Source organism: Dendropsophus ebraccatus, chromosome 1, assembly GCF_027789765.1.
Source record: "Dendropsophus ebraccatus isolate aDenEbr1 chromosome 1, aDenEbr1.pat, whole genome shotgun sequence".
NCBI lineage: Eukaryota > Metazoa > Chordata > Amphibia > Anura > Hylidae > Dendropsophus > Dendropsophus ebraccatus.
In genome coordinates, this window is record NC_091454.1 from 170,645,849 (window position 1) to 170,669,552 (window position 23,704).

The window sequence follows — 23,704 nt, forward strand, 5'->3', positions numbered from 1 at the left end:
AAGAGAGGTCCAGCTTCAAGGGTCTGTCCACATAACTGAAAGCTGAGCTGTTATTGGTTGTGGTATAAGACAGCCTGATAAATCTCCCCTGGTGCATGTACCTTTAGTCTTTTACACATATTTGTAGACAATTTGCCCATTTGCCTCTTTATATTACTAGGGTAGGCTATGTTGCTGTCATATGAGCTGTTACTTATGATGATAGCAACAAGTATTAAAATAAATGCCTAAATATAACATCTCTCCATTACTTCTGATACAAGGCAACACCTTGTTCCTCTATGTAAAGAGATGAATAAATGGATGCCGGGCTCTTCTTTACACAGAGGAAGCTACAATACTCCCCAGGTGTACAGTACATCGGGCAGAGTGAGTGCAGGCGCTTGTTTCCGGCCGGACCTGTAACCTCCGTGCACGCCGCTAGAGGCCGCTGTGGCTGCAGACAGATGCGATGGCTGGCTGGTCCTCAGTGATGTTCGCCGCTCTTTAGGGTCCCCCTGGATTGGGATTTCGGGGATCTCCGCAGTGCAGGTTGGCAGAGTGGATCCCGGTACCTTCTTGTGTTGTTAGTAATGGCGAGCAGAGGCTCGGATCATCATAGTCCCGTGCTGTGAGCTGGATCGGAACTTCTCAGCCAATCCTAAGTTCTGCAGAAGTTCTCTGAGTGCACAATAGGATGTGTGCAGGCCCGGGCACCACTACAGACCCACTGCAGTGTAGTTGTGTGCTGGCTGGGACCATCCACTTGTTAGGAGACTACTACTCCCAGCAGGTCTTGGCAACTTTCTGGGGTTTCCTGCACTCTATGACCAGGGAGTCATAGATAGGCAAGTGCAGTGCTTCTATGTAAACTGCAGTATGTGGGCACCAGGGCTGCTGGATTGGCGCTGCGCGTATGCTGCGGTGGGCGGGTGCTGCGTGTATGCTGCAGTGGGCGGGCGCTGCCTGGCTCCTATGGTGGGCGGGCGCTGCGCGTATGCTGCAGTGGGCGGGCGCTGCCTGTCTCCTCCAGTGGGCGGGCGCTGCCTGTCTCCTCCGATCGGTGGTCGCTGCATGTAGGTTATGCGTGGCAAATTCCAGCAGCCATGGTGCACAGAAATTTACTGCTGGCCCCATCTTACTACATTACTGATGAAAGTTTTTATTTGACAAACAAAAAAAAAATGTCTGCTAAGCTGTAGCCAATTTTAGTCCATCCCTGTGACTTGTGTGCACTTTATGCAGGAATGCACTAGGCACTATCTTATGATGTTACAATTATAATAATCACTTCTTTCGACAGCTGGGTCTTTTTTCGTATGGCCAATTAGAGAAGTCCTATATGGTGTGTGTCTTACTAGTCCATATCACACTGGCATTAATTGTTTGTTTGCTTTTTATCTCTTTTCACAGAGCTGGTGCTGGATCTCCATGGGTCCCAAAGTTCAGCATCTTCGTGGAGAAGAGACGGCAGTATGTGTGGCTGTCAGGATCCGACCACTACTTCCAAAAGAGATTCTGCACAGTCAGCAGTCCTGTGTCCATGTTGACCCTGATCAGAAGACGCTAACGCTTGGCACCAATAAACATTTTAAGTTTCAAGATGTGTTGGATGATGCTTGCAGCCAGGAGATTGCATACAATCGCTGTGTACAGCCATTGCTTGAATCATTTTTTCAGGGCTTTAATGTTACTGTGGTTGCTTATGGACAAACAGGATCTGGGAAGACGTATACCATTGGAGAAGCAAGCATATGTGAGTGTAAAATGTACTGACTGATATTCACCGGTCCAATAGAGTTTTTATAGAGCGGCTGTGTACATACTCATCTTCTGCTTTATTCAAACAAGGGCACTTGGGACCCCTGTTCTCAAATATGCCGAGGGTCTTAGACACTCATCTATTCTCCACACAGGTGATAAGTTGTGATCTTGGGATAACCCAAATTTATAAAAACCAATTTATCTATATTTTTTTTAAAGTGTTGCTGTTGTTTAGAAAAAGTTTTGACATGTCATAGAGACAATCTGGCAATCTGTCAAAAGTTTTAATTGGTCCGGGTGTGAGTGTTTAGATCCATACCGATTGGGTGACAGAACAGGGAGAGATCCAAGTTGCAGCGTGATCAGCTCCTAACTCTGTGTCAGTGAAAGAGTGGGGCTCCATAGACCCCGACTCATTATGTGACACAGAGCCAGGAGAGGATAGCTCTCGAAATGATAGGATTAGCTCACAAAACGACGGTGACACTTTAATTCATATAATGTACAAACAACAAAGCTATAATTCCAATATTTGTTTCAGCTTCTATCTCAGATGATGAACAAGGCATCATTCCACGTGCAATGGCCGAAATCTTTAAACTGGTTGATGAAAATGATCTAATTGACTACACAATCCGGGTGTCCTACTTGGAGGTGTATAAAGAGGAGTTCAGAGATCTTCTTGAAGTGCAGACATCCAGTAAAGACATCCTTATCAGAGAGGATGATAAAGGCAATGTCGGTAAGAAATGACAATCTGTGTTAACTGTCCAGTATTGTCAGATCAGATGATCATTTTTCAGTAGTTAAATGGGTACCCCATGAAAGGGACATTTTTAAACATGCCCAGTGAGCGGTTGTTTCAAAATAATAATGCACACTTACCTCCCTTGCTCCAGCACTGCCACCACTATCGCCACTATCCTGCCTCGCCGTCTGTCCGTTTCTGGGTCATGGGGCAATGACATTGAGGCCCATCCAGCCAACCAGAGACTGCAGCGGTGTCCCACATCAGTCGCTGATTATTGTCCATCCTAAAACTGTTGACAGTCTTTGCACAGTATAGTTGTTTGTAGTGGCAGTGCTGGGTAACTGCAGAGCATCTCCTACTTAGCAGTACAACAGCAAGTGCACAGAACAAGTCTGGCTTCTGTACACTGTTTATTTCCAATTCATAGGCTGTGCTGATCATATGATCAATGGGGTGCCAGGTGTGGGCGCTCTGTTGATCAATGGATAGACCATCAATAGTTGTAGACTGTAAAACCCTTTAATGTAATGGATTGTAGTATGCACTGTCTAGACATTTTTTGGGCAGTTCTGGTTAATGCTTGAGATCGGACATGTTGTCAAAACTCATGTAGTTTAATCGTCCCTGGTAAAAATGCCTTACTGGCTGAACAGAACCATAATTCCCATTCCCTATGTAAAAAGCCTAGCAGTCATCGGACAGATGAGCAAATGCTTATTTGTTGGCTGATCTTATCTATTCTGTGAACATAAAAATTGTTGGCAGCACATTTCCCTGTGTAAATGGGATCTGCAGCAGTTTCCAAATAAAGGGAAACAGCCGCACGAATGATCTCACAATTGTTCATGCAGTTGTTTACTTCTGCGATTCCAGCCTTAAGGCCCTATTACACGGGCCGACTGACAGGAGCAAACGAGCGCTATTAGCACTGGTTTGCTCCTCGTGGGTCACGGGGAGGTGTGGGGGGACTGCCCCGGTGATCGCTGATCATCCTAGCAGCCCGGGCGACGGCAGCAGATCGTCGCTGTACAGTCGTTTGTCTTTCAACATGTTTGAAAGACAAACGACGCAACAAACAGCTGACATGAACAATGTCGGCTGATCGTTGCCTTCTATTCCACGGGACGAAATATGGCCGATAATTGTTTAATTGTTCCGAGGAATAGGGCCTTTAGGCTATGTTCACACTACGTAAGTTCCGTAGTAATCACGGCCGTTGTTGCTGATTTGCCGCAATGCCCTTGATTGCTACAGAACTCACAAAGTTCTGTAGCGGCGCTGCAAAAAAATGACATGCCAGTTTTTGGCAGCCGCTATTCATTGAATAGCAGTGAAGATCATCCGGCCGGTGAGCATTGCCTTAGACCGCAAGGGTCCACTTACCTCAAACCCATGTGATCCTCCAGAGTTGGTGTCCTTGAGGTGACTATTTTAAATAGTATATTCTTTGTTTCGACCTCCCCACGACTTCCCATGAAACTATAAGTTGCAGTCTTTCCTGACTACAAATTTCAGTGTGTATGATACATTATTTCCTGTTTTCTCTAGTGTTGTGTGGTGTAAAGGAGACAGAAGTGGAAGGCCTTGATGAAGTGCTTAGTCTTCTAGAGATGGGCAATACTGCTAAGCATACAGGAGCTACACAAGTTAATACTCAGTCCAGCCGTTCGCATACAATCTTTACTGTCACTATGGAACAGAGGCGAGTCGTTGGTCGAGTCACCAGGATGACCAATGGTGAGGATGGTCCAGGTCTAGCATTTGGCCAGGTCCTGTCTTCCAAGTTCCACTTTGTAGACCTGGCTGGGTCTGAACGTATACTGAAAACTGGCAACACCGGAGAAAGGCTGAAAGAAAGTATTCAGATCAACTCTGGGTTACTAGCGCTAGGTAATGTTATCAGTGCTCTCGGGGACCCAAAGAGGAAAGGCAGCCATATCCCATACAGAGACTCCAAGATCACCAGGTATTACCACACGCCAGCATTTCTATATATTGTAACTGCACAAATGCGAGGAAATATTTTGTGGCTAAAACTTCATCAGTATCAGTAGGTGGTGTTTTAGCCATTCATGAGCTTTGTATGTTATACTTGACCAGGAGAAACTGCTTTGAGGTTGACTTCTGGGTCCCACAGTGATCATAAAGTGATTGCCTATCCTAGTGATACCTTATCACTTCATGACATGGGAAACCTCCAGCTAATGTCTATCTTATTTGTGTTTTGCTGAAAAGTTAGGTCTTTGTGAAAGTAAGAAACCTTTTCTTTATAATGGGTCTTCCTACTTGTAGTAAATACCATGGGGAACATCTACGAAAGTCCCACCCAGTATGCTAGGGAGAAGGCGCAGATTCACCCCATCTCCCTGGTTTACACTTGCTGTATCCCCTGCTCGCCCGATGGGTGGGCAGAGGGGGCCTGGGGGGCTGCAAGGCGGGGAGGAGGCGTGGCCCTATGTGTTTTATATGTGAATATAATTCATATTACTAAAAATACAGCAGGTTGAACATGTCCGTGTGCTTCTTGTGCAGCATTTGTTCAGTTTTTTTTTTCCATTAGGGATTTCTTTCTAAGAACTGAATATACATAAGTATTTGGTCCCAGACATAATGGGGGAGATTTATCAAACATGGGTTTAAAGTGAAACTGGCTTAGTTGCCCCTAGCAACCAATCAGATTCCACCTTTCATTCCTCACAGACTCTTTGGAAAATGAAAGGTGAAATCTGATTGGTTGCTGGGGCAACTGAGCCAGTTTCACTTTACACCATGTTTGATAAATCTCCTCCAGTGTGTTTCTGCTTTCATCTTTAGGCTATGTTCACACACAGAAAAATAAAAACAAAAAAAGCTGTAATTTTGAGGTAAAAATACAGACATATTTTTAATATATTTAAATTCCCTATTGAAGTCTATGGGAAAATTGGACAGCAGTGCACACATTGTATAGAAAAACAGCCATAATGGATTATGACCGTCAAAATAATAAGTATGCTCATTTACCACCTGCTTTTGCAAAAAAACTAGTTTTTACCCACTGTTGACACATTTTTGCTCAAAATGAGGCCATATTTTACTATTTTTCTAGTGTTATATTATTCTTGCTTATCTGCCATTTCACCTTTTGGAATATACAATGACTGGATCACATGTCCTTTCGCTGTAGGATCTTAAAGGATTCCCTTGGAGGAAATGCCAAGACTGTTATGATTTGTTGCATTAGTCCTTCAGCGTCAGACTTTGATGAAACCTTGAACACTTTAAACTATGCCAACCGTGCACAAAATATCAAAAACAAGGCAACCGTGAACTGCAAGAAAGACTCGGATCGAGTGGAAGACCTACAGCATCAGATCAAGTCACTGCAACGCGCTCTCGAGCAGAGACATCGATCAGAGACTAGAATACTGAATAGATTTGACCCCTCTAAGCTTGTGGCCCAGAGGTCTACAGAGGATCATGTGTCTCGGCTAATGGCAGAGTGTGCACATTACCGGACTTGTACAGACACAGGTTACCTCCTTCTTATGGACCTTCTGTCAGAGGGAGGGCTGTCTTCTTCTCAGGCCCAGAAGGTGAAGGACTGGATGTGTACAGTAGAAGAGGAAAGAAGTGAAGTGACATCAGCTTCTGGACTAGACAGTGGGATTGAAAGCTCTTCTGTGGAGGAACCCACAAAAGAAATCAGTAGGAGACAGACAAAGTGCAAGGTATGAAACCAGTATTGCCATCACCAGTATACATTTCCACTGGAATTCACTATTTCAGCCTGCTTTCAATACAATATAGAATGCATATCCAGTATGTTATCTGCCCCTTTGTTTGACTGTCTGCAGTAATGTTCCTGTCCATCCTTACCATCATTATTCAGAACCAGCATGTTCACAGTCCACAAAGCAGGTGGAGCTGCCTATTCTGCAGGCAGGGTCCCACACTACATTTTCTGCAGAGCTTAGGGGTCAATAATGATAATATTAATTAATATATTGAATTGGACTTATACCAGAACAGCTATTTCCTTGTAATTGTTAGCCTAAAGCCCCAGCACTGTGTTTTGGATGTCATGATTACTCGTAGGGAAGTTATTTACCCTGCTCTATAAGTATTGGAGCAAAAAGAATGTAAATGAAAGCCGCATGCCGATCATTAGCTTGTATGATGTAAAACATCTGCATTCTATTAGGTAAGGGGATCTGTCTATAAGCAGCTTAGTTAAAATCCTGACTCCACTTCTTTTGGAACATTAGTCTACCATGCAAAAATATATATACACAGCCGAGCCATAATTCCACTAATTCCTCAGTGGAAGAGGCAGGCTGTCTGACTGTTCTCATTTTTAGCATGTAATAAAAAGAATATTAACAGGAGGACTTGATGGCCTTTCATTTGGAATGTTCAGATTCCTCAGGGCTGATCCAATGGAACATGGCAGGGAACAGGGAAAACCTGCATACCAATATCATACTTACGGATAGATATATGGATATTGAAATATATACATAGCCTTTCAACATGGCTAAGATTTATTAACCCCCATCATGCATCAGCACAGTTTCATGTAAAAGAGTGGGGTCCTGAATCAGGTCTCTTTGAAGTGAATGTCTGTAGAAACCCTGTGGGAGATGATCAAACTGCTTATGCCAAAAATCCAGTGCAATTTATGCCATGCTGGTAACTTATTTTGTTAGTGCTATAAGCAGTCATAATGAATGATAAATCTCTCCCCTCCCCTCTTGTCTTTCCTGCTAATCTTTGCACCTTTGTAATAGGGCTAGTCATTTGCCAATGGACAAGCAAATCATTGGCAGTAAATACCTATTTTGCCATATGATAGGGGATGTGTGGACAACGGCTAATCACAGTAGAGGGCTGCACAAACAATTTAGCTATTGTTTGTGCAGCCCTGGTTGCACTATTACAGAGCTGGGTAATAGGGCATTTTAGGAGGCTTGGTCTGTAAAATACAGAGGGGAGCTTTAAACTTTGCATAAAGCCTCCCTGAGTCATAAAACAACAGCCATACTTGCCACTCCTGGCTCTCCCTGTTGCTGCCGCTGTGTGATCTCCTCGTTACCGATATCTTTGCAGCCCTTGCAGAATCATACATTACCTGTCAGGTCTTCTCTGCGCTGTCTTCATCCCCGAGTCCCGCGTGCTCTATCTTCAGAATGGTCGGTCAGCTGACAGGCCACACTCAGCCAATCTCAGGCCGCGGCGGTCCCGGCCTGTGATTGGCTGAGCACTCCGTCAGCTGACCGGCCATTCTGAAGATAGAGCGCGCGGGACCCGGGGATGAAGACAGCGCGGAGAAGAAGCCTGGACAGGTAATGTATGATGGTGCTGCTGCTTGTTAAATCTTCGGTCGCCCGCCCCGCACCGCTATTCAACCATAGCGATGCGCGGTGGGGGAACTATGATTTTAGGTCTGGCCCTAAATGAATGATCAGCCGATGACACGATCATCGGCTGATCGTTCTCTTTATTTCACTGAACGATAATCGGCCAAATGGGGCTGATCCGGCCGATTATCGTTACTGTGGAATAGGGCCCTTATGCTGGGTTTACACGGAACGAATATTGTTCGAATTTACACGATAACGATCGAATTCGAATGATAATCGTACGTGTAAACGCAGCGAACGATGAGCGAGAGATCATTCATTTTGATCTTTTATCTTGTTCTTAAATCGTCGTTCGCAAAAAATTTGCAGATTGTTCTGTGTAAACAGTCGTTGCGCGAATCCACAGCCACTGCGCTGGCTCAATCGGAGCGCCGTGAAGGGGGCCATTGGAGCGGCGGCGAAGGGGGGGTTGGAGCAGAGCGATCGGGGCGGCGGGGGGGGTTTAGGGGCGATCGGAGCGGGGGGGGTGGCGATCGGAGCGGCGGCGGGGGTGGCGTTCGGGGCAGCTCAGGGGGCTGCGGTTGACCGGGGGGCCGGGCTGCGGGCGCGCGATCGCAAAACGATTTTTCCGTATGATATATCGTACCGTCTAAACGCTGATCGTTATGAAAAAAAAATCGTTACTCCGACATCGTTAATCGTACGATCGGGCCAATTATAGTTTCGTGTAAACCCAGCATTAGTCTGTTTAGTGATTTGCAATCGGGGGCACCTGACACATCAGGTGGATGGTGAGGTGGGTGGTCCTTCACAATTTACATAGTGGGATAGTGTATGCTTTCTTCTATTTTAAGGAAGAAATGGAAACTCTAGTCACTAGGATGGACCAATGTTTGTAACTGGATTTTAGACTTTCTCCTGTTAATTTCAGGGTTTTCTGCAGCAAATAATACTATCTCATCTCCTGTTTTCCTATTGAAGGGCACATTGAGCTTTGAAGGTGATGCTGATAAAGACAAGTGCATTGAAACGCTGAAGAATAAAATCCAGAGGTTAGAAGATGAGAACAGAGACTTCCTGGCTGCCTTGGAGGATGCTATGGAACAGTACAAAATACAGGTATGCTGCATTAGAGAGGGCTTTCTAATCATTGAGATTTATGGCATATCAATTATAGGGCCCTACTGTGGGACCACCAATCCTCAGAAAGTTCTCACTGTTTGTACCTACTGACCTCTGTCTCTCACTGATGTGCTATAAACATCTGCCAGTAGCAAATCCCTTTTAAGAATGATCACTTCTTTTACACACCATACCCCACCTCTCCTGCTTCATCCTCCATGTCACATCTCAACGGGTACTGGGAGAGGTGAGTAGTAATTTTATACTGTACCTGATATAGCAGGGCCAGGTATTAGCAAAATGTAGGAAAAATATATCTTCCAAAAGATAATTTTTTTTTTTATTTTGTAATAATGGCCCATGAATGATGCAGCCCCATACAGCGGCATCCAATAGAGTTATATGCCAGGAAGTCTCAGTGTTGCATAAATTCGAGTATACCTTTCCTTTCTCTTGCCTTCTGTGTGTTATGTGAGCGGATATGGCTAATTCTGTTGTTTTATAGTTCTTTGTTTTTCTAACTCAGATTTTTTTTTTTAGAGTGATAAACTGCAAGAGAGACAAGATGAAATTGCTAACTTGCAGTCCCATATGGAGCGGTTAAGGCCTGGTCTGTCCGTCTCTGCATTGCTGGAAGATGTCCATTTACTGCAGATTGGAGCAAGACCAAGTACAGCACCTCTGGTTACAAAGCCAACACTCGCAATGTGTCAGAATAAATTTCTATCCAGCAAATGTTTACAAGGCACTCATAAGAAGGTATGCACGGACATGGCTGAATTAAAGGGGTACTATGATGATAAAAAAAAAAAAAATTAAATCAACCAGCGTCAGAAAGTTACACAGATCTGTAAATGACTTCTATTAAAAATCTCATGTCTTCCAGTACTTACCAGCTGCTACATGTCGTGCAGAAAGTTATGTTTTCTTTCCGGTATAACACCTACTTTTGAACATATATTATAACCAATCATCATTAATTGGTACATATGATATTTTGCCATAAATTACCACACATATAAATAAATATTCAGTGTTGTTAGAAGTAATCGGCACTACAGATGTAAATGGGAGCTAAGACATTGAATCCCATCATGAATGATGCATCCTGGGGTGCTCACTAGAAATATAGTCCCATCTGGTAACAATATAAACAAAAGGTACAGTAGTGGCACTCACCAGTGGATTTCGTTGTGCAGGTATCTTTATTTCAGTGACGCATGGACATATACAGGGCGGACGCCAGGTTGGTGCAGGTCCTGTGCATGGTGCATGTCCATGCATCACTGAAATAAAGATACCTGCACAACGAAATCCACTGGTGAGTGCCACTACTGTACCTTTTGTTTATATAAATAAATATCCTGTACCTCAAAGATCAATAAACTTAATACCAATTTAGAAATGTGAAAAAAGTCTTTATTGTACAACATTAAAAACAAGACTGTGGGAGGCGGGAGGCCGTGCTGCTGGGATATGTCTATAAATATTAAGTGCTAGTGCATCAAAACAAGTAACCAATTCACTCCTACAGAATAAATACATGTCATAAAGTGCTAGTGCAGTAAGACATCATGCTACTAGTATGCTGAACAGGGTTATGGGATATACTTTTACATAGATGCGCAGGTAACTGATAGTGACAATATACAACCTGTGTCCCAGTTAGCTGGCCCCCACCTCACATACCAATGCCATCTCGCTTCCCGCTTCCTCAGGGAGGTATATTGTCACTATCAGTTAAGTGATAACTGCTTTCAGCCACCACAAGGATAGCTTAGAAGCTTGACACATACTGGAGCTTTCTACTACAAAACTCTGTATTGTGTTCTTTGCTCTGTTTGGCTGCTGTAAAGCGTGTATTTAAATGCTGATAAAAGCAGCTCAGGCAAAATGGTTGCTCCATAATCATATACAGATATGTAAAGTAGTTAAGCCGCACTTACTGTGGGCTGCGTGAGATATGTCTGTCCTATATTCATTAGATGTCACTGCCCCCACCTTCAATAGTGACTGACTGTCTTCCCCTTGTGCAGAGTGAGAGGGAGAAGCCTGTCAATCACTGGTGAGAGGGTGGGGACAGCGGTGCGCAGGAAGTGCAGCTTAACTACTTTACATGTCGGGACAAGCGGCAGACCAATAGAAACTTTATACAATCTTATCTTATACAAGACTTATGAATTGCAATTATTCAGTCTTTAGTTGTACTGACTATGCATTTTTTTTGTTTTGTTTTTTAACTCAGCAGTCACATTTAATGTGTCTCCTACTGTTGTGGTTCCTGGATTATCATTGTATTTCTTCCAGATTTCAGAAAGTGTTGCTTCTTTGTCTAAGGAGCTTACAAGGACTTTTCAGAGTGGAACCCAGAAGCTGGTGTCCAGCATGGAGGAGGCCGACACAGTGCTGTACAGACGCTTCAGTGAGGACTCCGATCCATCAGGACCATCAGAAGAAGAGACCATGGAAAATGATGAATCTGAGAGAGAGTCTTACTCATCTCTTCCTCACAACAGGCAAGTATTTCTTTTCTGTTTTACTTTTTCACAGTTGCTTGAGGTGTTTTTTTTTTTATTGCCACATACTCCATTAATTGGTTCTGAAGCCCCAAGATAGCATCATATAATAAGAAAAAAAAAAAGAAAGAAGAAAAACAAGCAGGCTTCTAATACAGATATAGAAAATCCTTACTAAAAGGAAAAGTCCAGCACCAAAATGGCAAATCCCATAAAGCTTAAGGCCCTATTCCACGGGTCGTTTAGAGGAGCAATATCGTTCCTATTCGGCCGATAACGGCCGCTACGAACGATATTCGTCCCGTGGAATAGAGTGCAACGATCAGCCGACATCGTTCATGTCGGCTGATCGTTGCAGTCGCTTGTTTTTCAACATGTTGAAAAACAAGCGACTGATATAGCAGCGATCTGCTGCCGTCGCTCCGTTGAATAGGACCGTCGGCAGCAGATGCTGCTATATCCTATGGGCTGCCCGGACGATCAGCGATCCCCCGGGCAGCCCCCCCAGCAGCTCTCCGCCGCCCCTCCCGCACTCACCTGCTCGCTGACGCCGCGTTGAATAGGGGAACGAGGAGCAAACGAGCGCTAATAGCGCTCGTTTGCTCCTCCACACGACTCGTGGAATAGGGGCATAAGTCTTTATTATAATTCTTCACATCAGGTACAGTGAATAAAAAAGTTTTTGCGTTTCAACGCTTCTCGCACCTTGTTCACACCTTAAACACTAACACTGTTGTTTAAGTTGTGAACAAGGCGGGAGAAGCGTTGAAACGCGAAAACTTTTTTAATTCACTGTACCTGATGTGAAGAATTACAATAAAGACTAAGCTTTATGGGATTTGCCATTTTGGTGCTGGACTTTTCCTTTTTGTATGCTGTGACCCTGGCTCCGGGTCTTACCGTGCACCAAGGGCAATACCACGGCAGGTGAGCTGGCCTACAACAGACTGTTTGCAGAAAATACTTACTGTATAAAAGAAAGAAGTAGCTGCTAGATGCTGTAAATAAGTTTACACATAGAGTAAGTAGCTTCTTCATGGTCCTGTACAGCACCAGAAATATAACATGGAGCCAGCATCACTTGTAGTACTGCACTTTACTATAGAGAGTAGCTAAAAAACTCTGCATGCAGTTTATTATTACAGCTGTTTTCCTAGTGAAATGCTCACCCTGATTGGTTGAATTTCGTATGCATTCCCAAACACAGCAGAGTCAGCCTGTCTGTGGCATTGTACATTGCCTATAGTCTCAAATTACAAAGGTTAAAAAAAAGACCATTATATGTAGGAAGTATTGTTATATGAGGCCATTGTAAGTTGAGGGACCACTGTAGTTCACTTAGGAAACTTGCACAAGCAGCGACCTGTCATGTTAAATCATTTCTTTGTATGTTACTCATATATGTATACTGTTATTTGTTGCCTTTCTTTATGTAGGTCTAAAAAGCTGTCCAAAGTCGATGTAAAAAGTGTGACTATCGCTCACAGCCGGCAGTATGCAACACCTTTTCAGGACAGTGAGGATGAAGAGGAACTACTGCAAGACAGAGATTTATCGGGATGTAAGTTAATTGTTATGACATTTACATAGACATTTCTTAATTTGTTTCATTACCAACTGGCTGTTGGCATCCATAGCATCACTGTATGGACAGGCATGTATGTGTAACCATAAACGCACAAGTCCACATCGAGCAGTTTCTGGAATCATCACTAGATAATGGTGTTGCTGTACAAAGTGTCATCACATCATTTACTTAACATAGCGAAATCATTGGACTAAAAGCCCTATTCCACCCCCCACCCCCCCCGGACTCACTGCTGACGCGTGGAATAGCGGCAGCAGTGATCGGGGAACGAGGAGCAAACGAGAGCTGACATCGCTTGTTTGCTCCTCCAGTCGGCCCGTGGAATAGGGGCTTAAGTGCTAGGCTGATAGACAACCTTTCATGATGTAACTTGCAGATTGATGTATCTTCACTGTGCTCTTTTTTATGATCAATTTTCATTTCTTAGTCAAATTGTTTATCAATAATGTAGTGAAACTTCTGAATAGTTCTTTATTGCGATTTACAGCTCAGTGTAAAAAGAGAGAACACTGTGTACTGAGTCCTATTCCAGCAAAGGACTCTGAATGGAGACTACGTCAGGCCCAGCAGAAAATCCGGGAGCTAGCTATCAACATCCGCATGAAAGAAGAGCTTATTAAAGAGCTGGTTAAAACTGGTGAGTGTCAGGCTGCTTTGATCTCGCAGTCGATAAACACTTATTAAATGCGCTCGTTCAAGCCTCAGCAACAGCACATCCCTCCAATATTGAGCTGTCATGTCTGTATAGTCTTTGACATCAAAGATTTATTACGCATTTTTATCTTGAGTTAAAAAAAAAATCATTGTGGCCTTAAAGGATAGGTCTGCTAGGTTTCTATGTAGGTTTCACACTACGCAGTCTGTTGCCAGTCACCTTTTATTATTCTGTGAAAATCTTTTTCTTTCAAATCAACTGGTTTCTTAAAGTCATAAAGATTTGTAATTTACTTCTATTTAAAAAAAATCTTCCAGTACTTATCAGCTGCTGTATGTCCTACGGGAAGTCTGACACAGTGCTCTCTGCTGCCACCTCTGTCCATGACAGCAACTGTTCAGAGCAGGAAATGTTTTCTATAGGGATTTGCTGCTGCCGTGGACAGTTCCTGTCTTGGTCCAAGATGTCAGCAGAGAGCACTGTGTCAGTGCATACAGCAGCTGAAAATTACTGAAAGACTTGAGATTTTTTAAATAGAAGTTAATCTTTATATTACCCCTAAAATAACACAGTTTAGATTGTGTTGGGAAAATGTTAATGTGCTTTTGTGCTTGAGATTTGGAATACCCAGCATACCTTGTAATACAATTACACTTCAAAACTGTAGTTAAAGGGGTTATCCAGCGCTGCAAAAACATGGCCACTTTTCCCCCTCTTGTCTCCAGTTCAGGTGTGGTTTGCAATTAGGCTCCATTTACTTCAATGGAACAGAGTTTGAAACCCCACCCAATCTGGAGACAAGAGCAGGGGAAAAGTGGCCATGTTTTTGTAGCACTGGATAACCATGTCGCACACAAAATATTTCATTTATGATGATTTTTTTTTTTGTATATCACTGAATTGTTCCATTAAGGGGGTTATTCTGAGAACAGGAAAGGTCCTGGCTGTTCTACTCCCTGGCAGTCCACTGCCTCCATTTGGCCACCTCCTAAGGTACTCCCGAGACAAGAGGGGACGGTGAAACTATATGCTCACATGATGTCCTGTAGCCGCCTGATGTTGCCATAACATCAGGTAGCGATTGAACATCACCTGCAACATGCAACCACCCCCTTTTGTCATGTGTCGGAAAGCAAAACAGAAAGGACCCATTCTGCTCTCCAGATAAATTTTTTTCAAATAAGAATTTGATGTGTCGGTTTATGTGCAACCTAGAAACCCTAGATGCTTTGAAATGCTGGAGAGACTTTATATCTTGTGACAGGAAGAGAAGCTCAAGCAATGAATAAGCAATACTGTATGAAGATATCTGAGCTGGAAACTGAGGCAGAACAAGCGCGCATGGAGGTTAGTGAGAACCAGCGACAGCTGCAGGAGCTGGAGGGGAAAGAGACTCGAGATCCAGTTGAAAAATGCAAACTGCAGGAGTGCCGCAAGAAGATAGCCGCTGCCGAGAGTAAAGTACAGGTACATGTCATTGACATTCATTAATATTTGCTTCATTGGTAATGCTCTGTTTGTTTCTTTTATGTAAATTGCAACTTTTCACTGATGTTTGGAACTCACTTAATTGTAGTTTTTTTTTTTTTGTTCATACAGGTTCTTAAAGAGAAGAAACAAGCAACAGAAAAGTTGGCTTCCTTCTCTGTCCAGAGCGTGAGGCGTGTTGAAGAACTTGAGAAAAACATTTTGCAGATGAAACAGCAGCAAGGACAATTACAAAAGAAGCTGAAAGAAGAGACCGATCAGAAGCGGCGACTCGAGAGCGAGATGCAGAAAAGGAGACACAGAGTGAAGGTGACTGTAATAATGCGGGCAGCCACATATAAACATCCCTTTAATAGCAGTCATTTAGCAGACACCGTATACTGATAAAGGGTTCAGAAAAGCTCTCCGTAATCTGCAAACCCTACTGCAGACATCTGCAAGGCAAACACAATGCATTTTGTTCCTACTAATCATTACAGAATACTAAGGTTTTTTTTTTGTTTTTTTCCTCTCCCTCAAAGGGTCCAGTTTCCTTGTTGTGGTAAGAAATGCAAAGTGGGCCTAAAAAAGCCCAGCAGGTGGTTAGGTAGGAAGGAGTCCAATTAACAAAAGATTGCCTGTCTTGTCTTTAGGAGCTGGAGCTGAAGCATGAACAGCAACAAAAGATACTGAGGATCAAAACGGAGGAAATTGCTGCTTTTCAAAGGAAAAGAAGAAGTGGGAGCAATGGGTCAGTTATCAGTCTGGAGCAGCAGCAGGTAGGCTGAGCGGATTTCATGCTGTCTGCTAGAACAGAGCCTGCCTCATCCCAAGGGGCTGTGTAATTGTTCAGTCATCTCTAAGTCAACTCGCTCACTGTACTTATCTGTTGCTCTCCCTTTTTATGAATGTGAAGAAAAAGAATCTTTTATGTTGTTGGCTTCCATTTTTTTAAGTTATTAAAATGGCTCATAAATCTCCCCTTTTTAGCCTCAAAATCTTCCAGGACATATGTCATCTCTTTCCAAATTTTTGTTGATAGAAAATTGAAGAGCAAAAGAAATGGCTAGACAGTGAAATCGATAAGGTGCTTGAGCAACGCCGTGCCTTGGACGAGTTAGAAGAAGAGCTCAAGAAGAGGGAAGGCATATTGATTAAAAGAGAAGCCTTACTACAAGAGAAGAACGATTTGGAGATCAAAAGACTTCGATCCAGCCAGGTGAGATGGGTTATTAGGGTCAGAACATTTGGATTCTTTGAATGGAAGTGACATGTGGGCTTAGTTCTTGACATTTAAGTGAGCAACAAACCACAGCAATCGCTGAACTCAAGGAGATCAGCGACAAAAAATCCAATGGAGTACTCTTAAGCGAGCACTCATGTATTTACTATGCTGATGAGTAACTGTGAAAACTGGGATATTAGATAGGTACGAAAGGGCACATGAGAATGCTGCAAATATAGGAATGAAGGTGCTTAAGAAAGGAATAGATGTTATATTTCTTAAACAGAAAACAAAGCCACTCCCCAGTGCTCATCTAACTTTGGCTCCTCTCCATTTATCCAGACCTGTGCAGTCACTGACATGTAACGGTAAAATAGCCTCTGCCAGGCTGGTGGCTGCCTATCTGTGGCCGATTACTTATACCTGGACAGTAACACTACTTCTACACATAGTATTTGTATGCAAACCATTGTTATAATAAAGAAATGTGTATGAATAATAATGGATTGTGGTTGTCCTCTTCCATATTCTTTACCTGTCACCGAATGTTTAGTGCATGTCTGACATGTCATGTGCGCTGTGAAGTTACTCATACCCTTTCCATTTTTGATGGACTGGTCTACATTTTTTAGGCTTTGAGCAACGATATTTTCAGAGTGTCTAGCCGCATTGAAGATTTAGAGAAGGAGTTGTCTGAAAAGAATGGACAGCTGCGCGAGGGCAGCGCTTATGACCAACAGCGAATTCGAGATGAAATTAACAACCTGAGGCAAGAAAAGGAGCTGCTGTTAAAGCAGAGGGTGGACATAGATGAAAAGCTGCGCCAAGGCAACCTGCTTTCTGCTGAGGTGATTTCAACGTATATGTTCTGTGGGAGATTGTTGTCCTTAACAATTGTGAAATCGATTAACACTATAAGCGATAAAACGGCAGAGCGATTACAAAGAGCGTTGTAGTCCACTGAAGCCAGATGCCTCCATGTAGTGTCTTATATCTCCCGTGGTGGCACCACAAGGAAGTAAGGTGAAATGGCCTAGTTTGTCCACATCAGCCGAACATTGTTTGTGTAATTTACAAAGGATCATTTTTGATGGCTGATGGCAGACTGCTGCGGATGTAATCTGCCGCATTGGATTTTTTACAGCCACAGTCAGCAAAAAAAAAATGTGTGGCATGATCAGCCAAATTCGGCCAATGATTTGCCACTTTTCACTTTTTTTTTTTTTTTTTTAACCACAGCGATCAGCCTCTTTAGTGTGGCATGTCACTGGTTGGATTTTTCATACCAGAGGTCCCATTGTGACCACATTGTGGCTGATTAGAGTCACATGTGTATGGCCAGCTGTGCTCTGGTTTTCTCCATAGCTTATGGCTGTTCGCTAGGGGTCCAAGTTGGGGAAAAGTTGGTGATCTAAAGCAGACAACCCTTTAGTCCTAGCTTTATGCCCCTAACACCTATTGCATTCTTTTTATTTTTCCTAATGCAGGCATACACAACCTGTGGCCTTCCAGTGGGTGTCCAGGCATGATAGGAATTGTACTGGAGGGTCACAGGTTGTGCACCCCTTTGTTTTTTTTAAAGTTTCCAATAAAATTAGTGTGAAGAATGATTGCGATGACACTTGTCTCTGTAGTGACTCCTTTCTCTCCATGCTGTTTAGGAAGAGAGGATCCTTTTCCAGCTGGATGAGGCCATTGAAGCTCTTGATGCTGCGATTGAATATAAGAATGAATCCATTACCCGCAGACAGCGGGTTCTCCGTGCCTCTGCAAGCCTTCTCTCTCAGTGTGAGATGAACCTTATGGCAAAACTTAGTTATCTGTCATCCTCGGAGACTCGGGCTCTCCTCTGTAAATATTTTGACAAGGTATGCATTGCTGTGTCTGGAAGCCATGTTTGTCTGTGTTCTATAGGATGAGACGAATACATATGCTATGTGAAGATGTTATTTTTTTAAATTCTAGAATATACTCAACTTTAAAGGGGTAGTTCACAAAAAAAAAAATATTTTAAATCAACTGGTGACAGAAAGTTATACAGATTTTTAATTTACTGCTTTTAAAAAATCCTAACTCTTCCAGTACTTGTCAGCTGCTGTATGCGCTGCATAAAGAGGTGTATTCTTTCCAGTCTGGCACAGTGATCTCTGCTGCCATGTGAGAAACTGGCCAGAGCAGGAGAGGTTTTCTATGGGGATTTAGGGCTCGTTCCCACTGAGCAAAAGCAGCTGAATTTCTGCACTGAATCAGCCCTGAAATTTCAGCCGTTAAAATAGGTGCAGAGCTAATTTCCATTGTGTTGAATGGAAATTCTGCTCTGCAGTTCACACAGTGGAATTTCCGCACTGAACTAATCCGCTTTCCGCCAGAAGAATGAACATGTTCATTCTTCCACTAGCGGAAGCCTATACAAACCAATGGGGCTCTGATTTTCTGTTTCAGCGCGGAATACGCGCGTATTCAGCGCGGAATACAAGCGTAATACAAGCGGAAATTACTCGCTGAATCAGCGCGGAAATGGGGAAAAGGGGGGGGAGGAGGATTCTAGTATATGTTCTGGTATAGTCTAGTTTACTCACCAAATACTCGCTGAATTTCAGCGCTGAATGCATGCGGATTCAGCGTGGATTCCTCGAGTATTCCGCGCTGAATTTGTCATGAGCTGATTACGAGCTGAACACTTTCCTAGCAGAATACGCAGGGATTCTGCTTACATTCTGCTTATATTCTGCTCGGAATTCAGCGTCAGTTGATTTCAGGCGGAAATATTTCCTTGCGTAATCCGCTCCTTTTGCTCTGTGTGAACGTAGCCTTACTACTGCTCTGGACAATTCCTGACATGCACAGAGGTGGCAGCAGAGAGCGCTGTGTCAGGCTGGAAAGAATACACCGCTTCTTGCAGGACATACAGCAGCTGTTAAGTACTGAAAGACTTCCGATTTTTTTTTTTATAAAAGTAAATTACAAATCTCTGGCACTTTATGGCACCAGTTGATTTGAAAGAAAAAAAAATGGGCCTATACCAGCATTTAAAATAAATAGGTTTCATAATTTTAGTCACATTTTTATTTTCAGGTAGTTACCCTGCGTGAGGAGGAGCACAAGCTACAGATTTCCTTCTCAGAACTGGAAATGAAGTTGGAGGAGCAGCATCGCCTGGTATGCTGGCTTGAGGTTGCCTTGGAACGTCAACGCTTAGAAATGGACCGTCAGCTTACCTTGCAGCAAAAGGAGCATGAGCGCAACATACAGCTGCTGCTGAAACAGTGTCAAGGTACCATGTCATAGTTGCTGCCTAGTACAGGACCAAATGTATAAAGTTTTATGGAGTATTATTGCAATTTCTGGGGCTGTGTCTGGTATTACAATTCAGCTTTCAGCTCCATTCAATTCATTGGAAGTAAAGGCCCTATTCCACGGAACGATTATCGGCCGTATTCGTGGAATAGAGTGCAACGATCAGCCGACATCGTTCATGTCGGCTGATCGTTGCAGTCACTTCTTTTTCAACATGTTGAAAAACAAGCGACTGATATAGCAGCGATCTGCTGCCATCGCTCTGTGGAATAGGAGCGTCGGCAGCAGACGCTGCTATATCCTATGGGCTGCCTGGATGATCAGCGATTACCCGGGCAGCCCCCCGCAGATCCCCGCCGCCCCTCCCGCACTCACCCGCTCGCTGCTGCCGCGTTGAATAGCGGCGGCAGCGAGCAGGGAACGAGGAGCAAACGAGCGCTGACAGCGCTCGTTTGCTCCTCTATGACGACCTGTGGAATAGGGGCATTAGCTGTAAAACCACACCCAAACTAGAGAAGAGTGGTGCTGTTTCTGAAAAAGAGGCCCTATGTCTTGTAGGTCTGGATATCCCCTTTAAGAACCCTTGCTGTCTTCCAAATGTCTTAGGACTTTTGTTGCGTGTTTGTCATATTTTTGACAAAAATTGCCATGGAAAAGGGAAAGACAACGAGATTATTTTACAGATTCTTTTCAGCCAAAGCCAGGAATGGATTTGAAAAGGGGAGAAATCTCAGTCTTATCTTTACGACCTGTTCTCTGTTTATAGTCCGTTCCTGACTTTGGCTATAATAATCTGTCAGACATCTTTTGGTGTAATAGGGCCCTAAATAGTAGTAAGTAGTTTACATATAGGGCCACCATCCATTGACATGGAGAATTGTAATGCCAGTTTCTGATTTATTCATACTGAAGAAATATCAGAGAAGTGGCCCAACGCAGAGGTTTCTGGTTACACTGCACCATCTTCTGCCACTATATGCAGGAAGGAACAGGGAAAAGCACACCCACTGAGAACTGGGCACCGCCCACCTTACAACTGTACAGCTGGTGGATGTCACCTAGACCTATTAGTTCAAACAATAAATGCTCCTTTTTTCATTTCAAGTCAAGGTAATTACAGGAGAGGTCTCTGGTAATACATGTTTAGTAAATTTGACTCTGCAAAGCTACTATTTTTGTTAGGGAAAACACCAACGACTTGCTCACATCCCCTTTAAGTCTGCAGTCACAGACATTGACATAGAGAAATACCATTGTCCAGAGTGAGGACCCTGCAGATGCCTGAACTTTAAGAGCTATTTCTCCTGATTCCTCTATACACATGACCAAAATGTACAGATTCAGACAACTTTTGTCAGATGTGCATAAGAGTCTTTAGTATCCCAGAGGATACAAAGTTTGCCCAGTAATCTCCTAGACCTGTCCCTCTATAGGACACTTAGTAGGAATGTTGTGTCATTTATCAAAAGTAACCAAGAAAAAGTGAGATTTAAGCTTCTGTGACTTTTGCGTTTAGTGATAACATTTCATATATTTTCAGACCAAATGGGTGAAGGGCTGGCTGGAAGCAAGAGGCTGTATGAAGGTCGAATACAGAAGCTTGAGAAGGAACTTGGTTGGTATATGTGGGCACATCAGGAGCTAAGTCAAAGACTAAACAAAATGGCTGTTCCTCCTCCTAATCCTCAAGGAGCTAATGGGAAAGGTAAGAGATTTCTTGAAGTTTTCCATGAGATATGTCTTTAATGACATGCATGCTTATCTGTTGCTCTTTTCCTCTGTACCTGTAGGTGATGGAAGGACCCTTCCCAGCAGCCTGGATAGACAAGATGAGCAAAGCAGTGTGGCTGTAGACGTAACCACTCAGCCTCCTGTACCTGACCGAAACCTGAGGCCTAGGGAAGAATTAATACACGTCCCATTACCTCCCACCTGGAGGCGATCTTCTTTGCCTTCTGAAGAACAGACTGCTTTAGAGGATCTTAGACATCGAGAAACTGTGATTGAAACATTGAACACCAGAGTGGTACAGCCAAGCGAAGGGGTTTGTCAGAGACCTATTATGTACCATGCCAAATCTCGGAGAGATGTTCGTAGATGTAACATAAGCGTCATGCCCTTCATGTCTAATGTCGAGATGATTGATGTCCGGAAAAATCCACTTTAAAACTGTAACTTACGTTTCTGAAGTGTGAAGATGCATCCTGTGATGATGGTGTGGAGATCTGCCAGCCGCATTAAACCACTTAGTTACTGTGTATGGAGTGTGTAGGGTTAGGTAAACTACAGTCCTCATGGCCTAAGAACTGTAGATGCAACTTCGGGGGAAAAAGTACAGGTGCAATTTACAAGGCATGTAAGGTATTACTAGTGGCCGCAGGGTGGCATGGTATTGGTGCGTCAGGTTTTTGCTGTTGTATTCTGTTTACTTAAATGGTTCTCCTTATTTTGGAGCCCCTTGGGGAATTCCTTAATGTACTATAAGCAACAGTAGAAATTCAAAGCTACAGAAGGACAGTCAAGTAAGTGTGCATCGGCTGTAGCCAAAGTACAGACTACTTTTTAAGGCAATCTATAGTTTTACTTTGGAGAACATGTGTTGTTTGTGGAAGTTTTTACTACCCTGTAGAATACATTACCGCTGCTTTCACATGGTGTAGTACGGATCAATACTATGACCTTTGCATCACCATAGTGTTCTGTATTAATCTGTATCCAACTCGGTAGGACTGTGTGAGGTCCGAATAACACACTAATAATGTGGATGCTTTCATATTGTATCTAAATGACAGCAGCCTTGTACTAGATTGATCCTGCTGTAAGAATGCAATTATTTAGTATTGTGATTCCTAAATACTACAGTTACAGTGTACAGTAAATGGTCTATACAGCTGGACAGAATTATTTATTTCTTTTTATTATGACCAGTGTTTGCACCAGTGCCTTATACCATAATCCAGCACTAGATCTTGGTTAGCTCATCTGCTTCCTTATTATTTAATTAAAGACAACTTAGTGATGACCTATCAGTTGGGAGCCAAAACCCGGTACCCCCGCCAGTTGGCAGTTTGCCAGGGCCACAGTGACCACACACACAGTGAGCAGAGCAGGAAGCAGACAGCTCCATATATTGTGTAGTGGTTGTACTGGGTTACTGCAGCTGATCAATGGGGTGTTGTGTGTTGGACCTCCACCAATCTGATTATAATAATAAACTGGCCTAAAGATAGGTCATCAATACACTTCCATTGCTACCTCCAGTTTGTAAAGTGGACGCATACACCTGAAATTCCACTTTGTGAATAACACTAAAAAATATACATAATGCACCACATAGATTTTTCCTATCTATGCAGCAGTTGTAGTTTGTGTACATATGTATTCCTAGTTTTGTATATACATTTTCTATTTTTTTTTGTAATTTTGTAATACATTAAACTACAGTTTATAAATGTGAGTTTTGTCATTTTTAAAACCTTGTTTTTAACTTGAAGAGTAACTCATTTCTCACAAATCAATAATGGATATCAAGTTCAAGTTTTAAGAAACTCTGTAATAGGTTTTATTAGGCAAAAGTGTTTCCTTCTGTACTCAAAAATCTGTTTCCCTACCCTCCCCCCTGACTTCAGAAGAAGCAGGAGTTCTGTGTCCATTATTCTCAATGGGGGATGAGTGAGAACCGAGATGAGAAAAGGCAGAACTGCAAAGCATATCACCCTGCAATCTTCACTGACCAAGATCCCAGATAACCACTGACCACCAACCTTTCTGACCTCTGAATCCAACGTTTTATGTGCTCAGACAGTCTGCAAACTGTATAGCTGTTTGTCTGCTCTTCCTGCTCACCCATCCCCCTCATCCTCTCCCTCCTTCATATGTTATAATTAACTCAGCAAACCCGTCTTCACTTTGCTCTTCTGTAAGGGTATGTGCACACTACGGAATCTGGGCTCAGGTTTATTCTTTGGGCAGATGGCAGAATCCGCCTGTGTAAAGTA

General features: G+C 43.1%; 1 protein-coding gene across 2 annotated transcripts; it reads left to right on the forward strand.

Moving 5' to 3' along the window:
* Nucleotides 1–441: 441 nt before the first annotated feature.
* Nucleotides 442–23,087, forward strand: KIF7 (kinesin family member 7). Of its 2 annotated transcripts, none has more exons than XM_069984612.1 (19): nucleotides 442–531; nucleotides 1,393–1,735; nucleotides 2,285–2,485; nucleotides 4,043–4,460; nucleotides 5,661–6,204; nucleotides 8,818–8,955; nucleotides 9,499–9,717; nucleotides 11,266–11,474; nucleotides 12,911–13,035; nucleotides 13,550–13,699; nucleotides 14,982–15,184; nucleotides 15,317–15,514; nucleotides 15,838–15,963; nucleotides 16,227–16,403; nucleotides 17,042–17,257; nucleotides 18,071–18,277; nucleotides 19,485–19,683; nucleotides 21,247–21,411; nucleotides 21,497–23,087. In XM_069984612.1, the coding sequence occupies exons 2-19, from the start codon at nucleotides 1,411–1,413 to the stop codon at nucleotides 21,871–21,873; spliced, it is 4,197 nt and encodes a 1,398-aa protein (XP_069840713.1). In that variant the 5' UTR covers nucleotides 442–531; nucleotides 1,393–1,410; the 3' UTR covers nucleotides 21,874–23,087. The 2 variants fall into 2 exon arrangements, with proteins under 2 accessions (XP_069840713.1, XP_069840724.1); XM_069984623.1 differs by having other exon boundaries at nucleotides 11,296–11,474.
* The last annotated feature ends 617 nt before the right edge of the window (nucleotides 23,088–23,704 follow it).

Coding starts and splice junctions, on each gene's coding strand:
- KIF7 (XM_069984612.1), top strand. CDS start 1,411: ATGGGTCCCAAAGTTCAGCATCTTCGTGGAGAAGAGACGGCAGTATGT. Junction 13,036..13,549: donor AGACAGAGATTTATCGGGAT/GTAAGTTAATTG, acceptor TGCGATTTACAG/CTCAGTGTAAAAAGAGAGAA. Junction 16,404..17,041: donor AAAGACTTCGATCCAGCCAG/GTGAGATGGGTT, acceptor TACATTTTTTAG/GCTTTGAGCAACGATATTTT.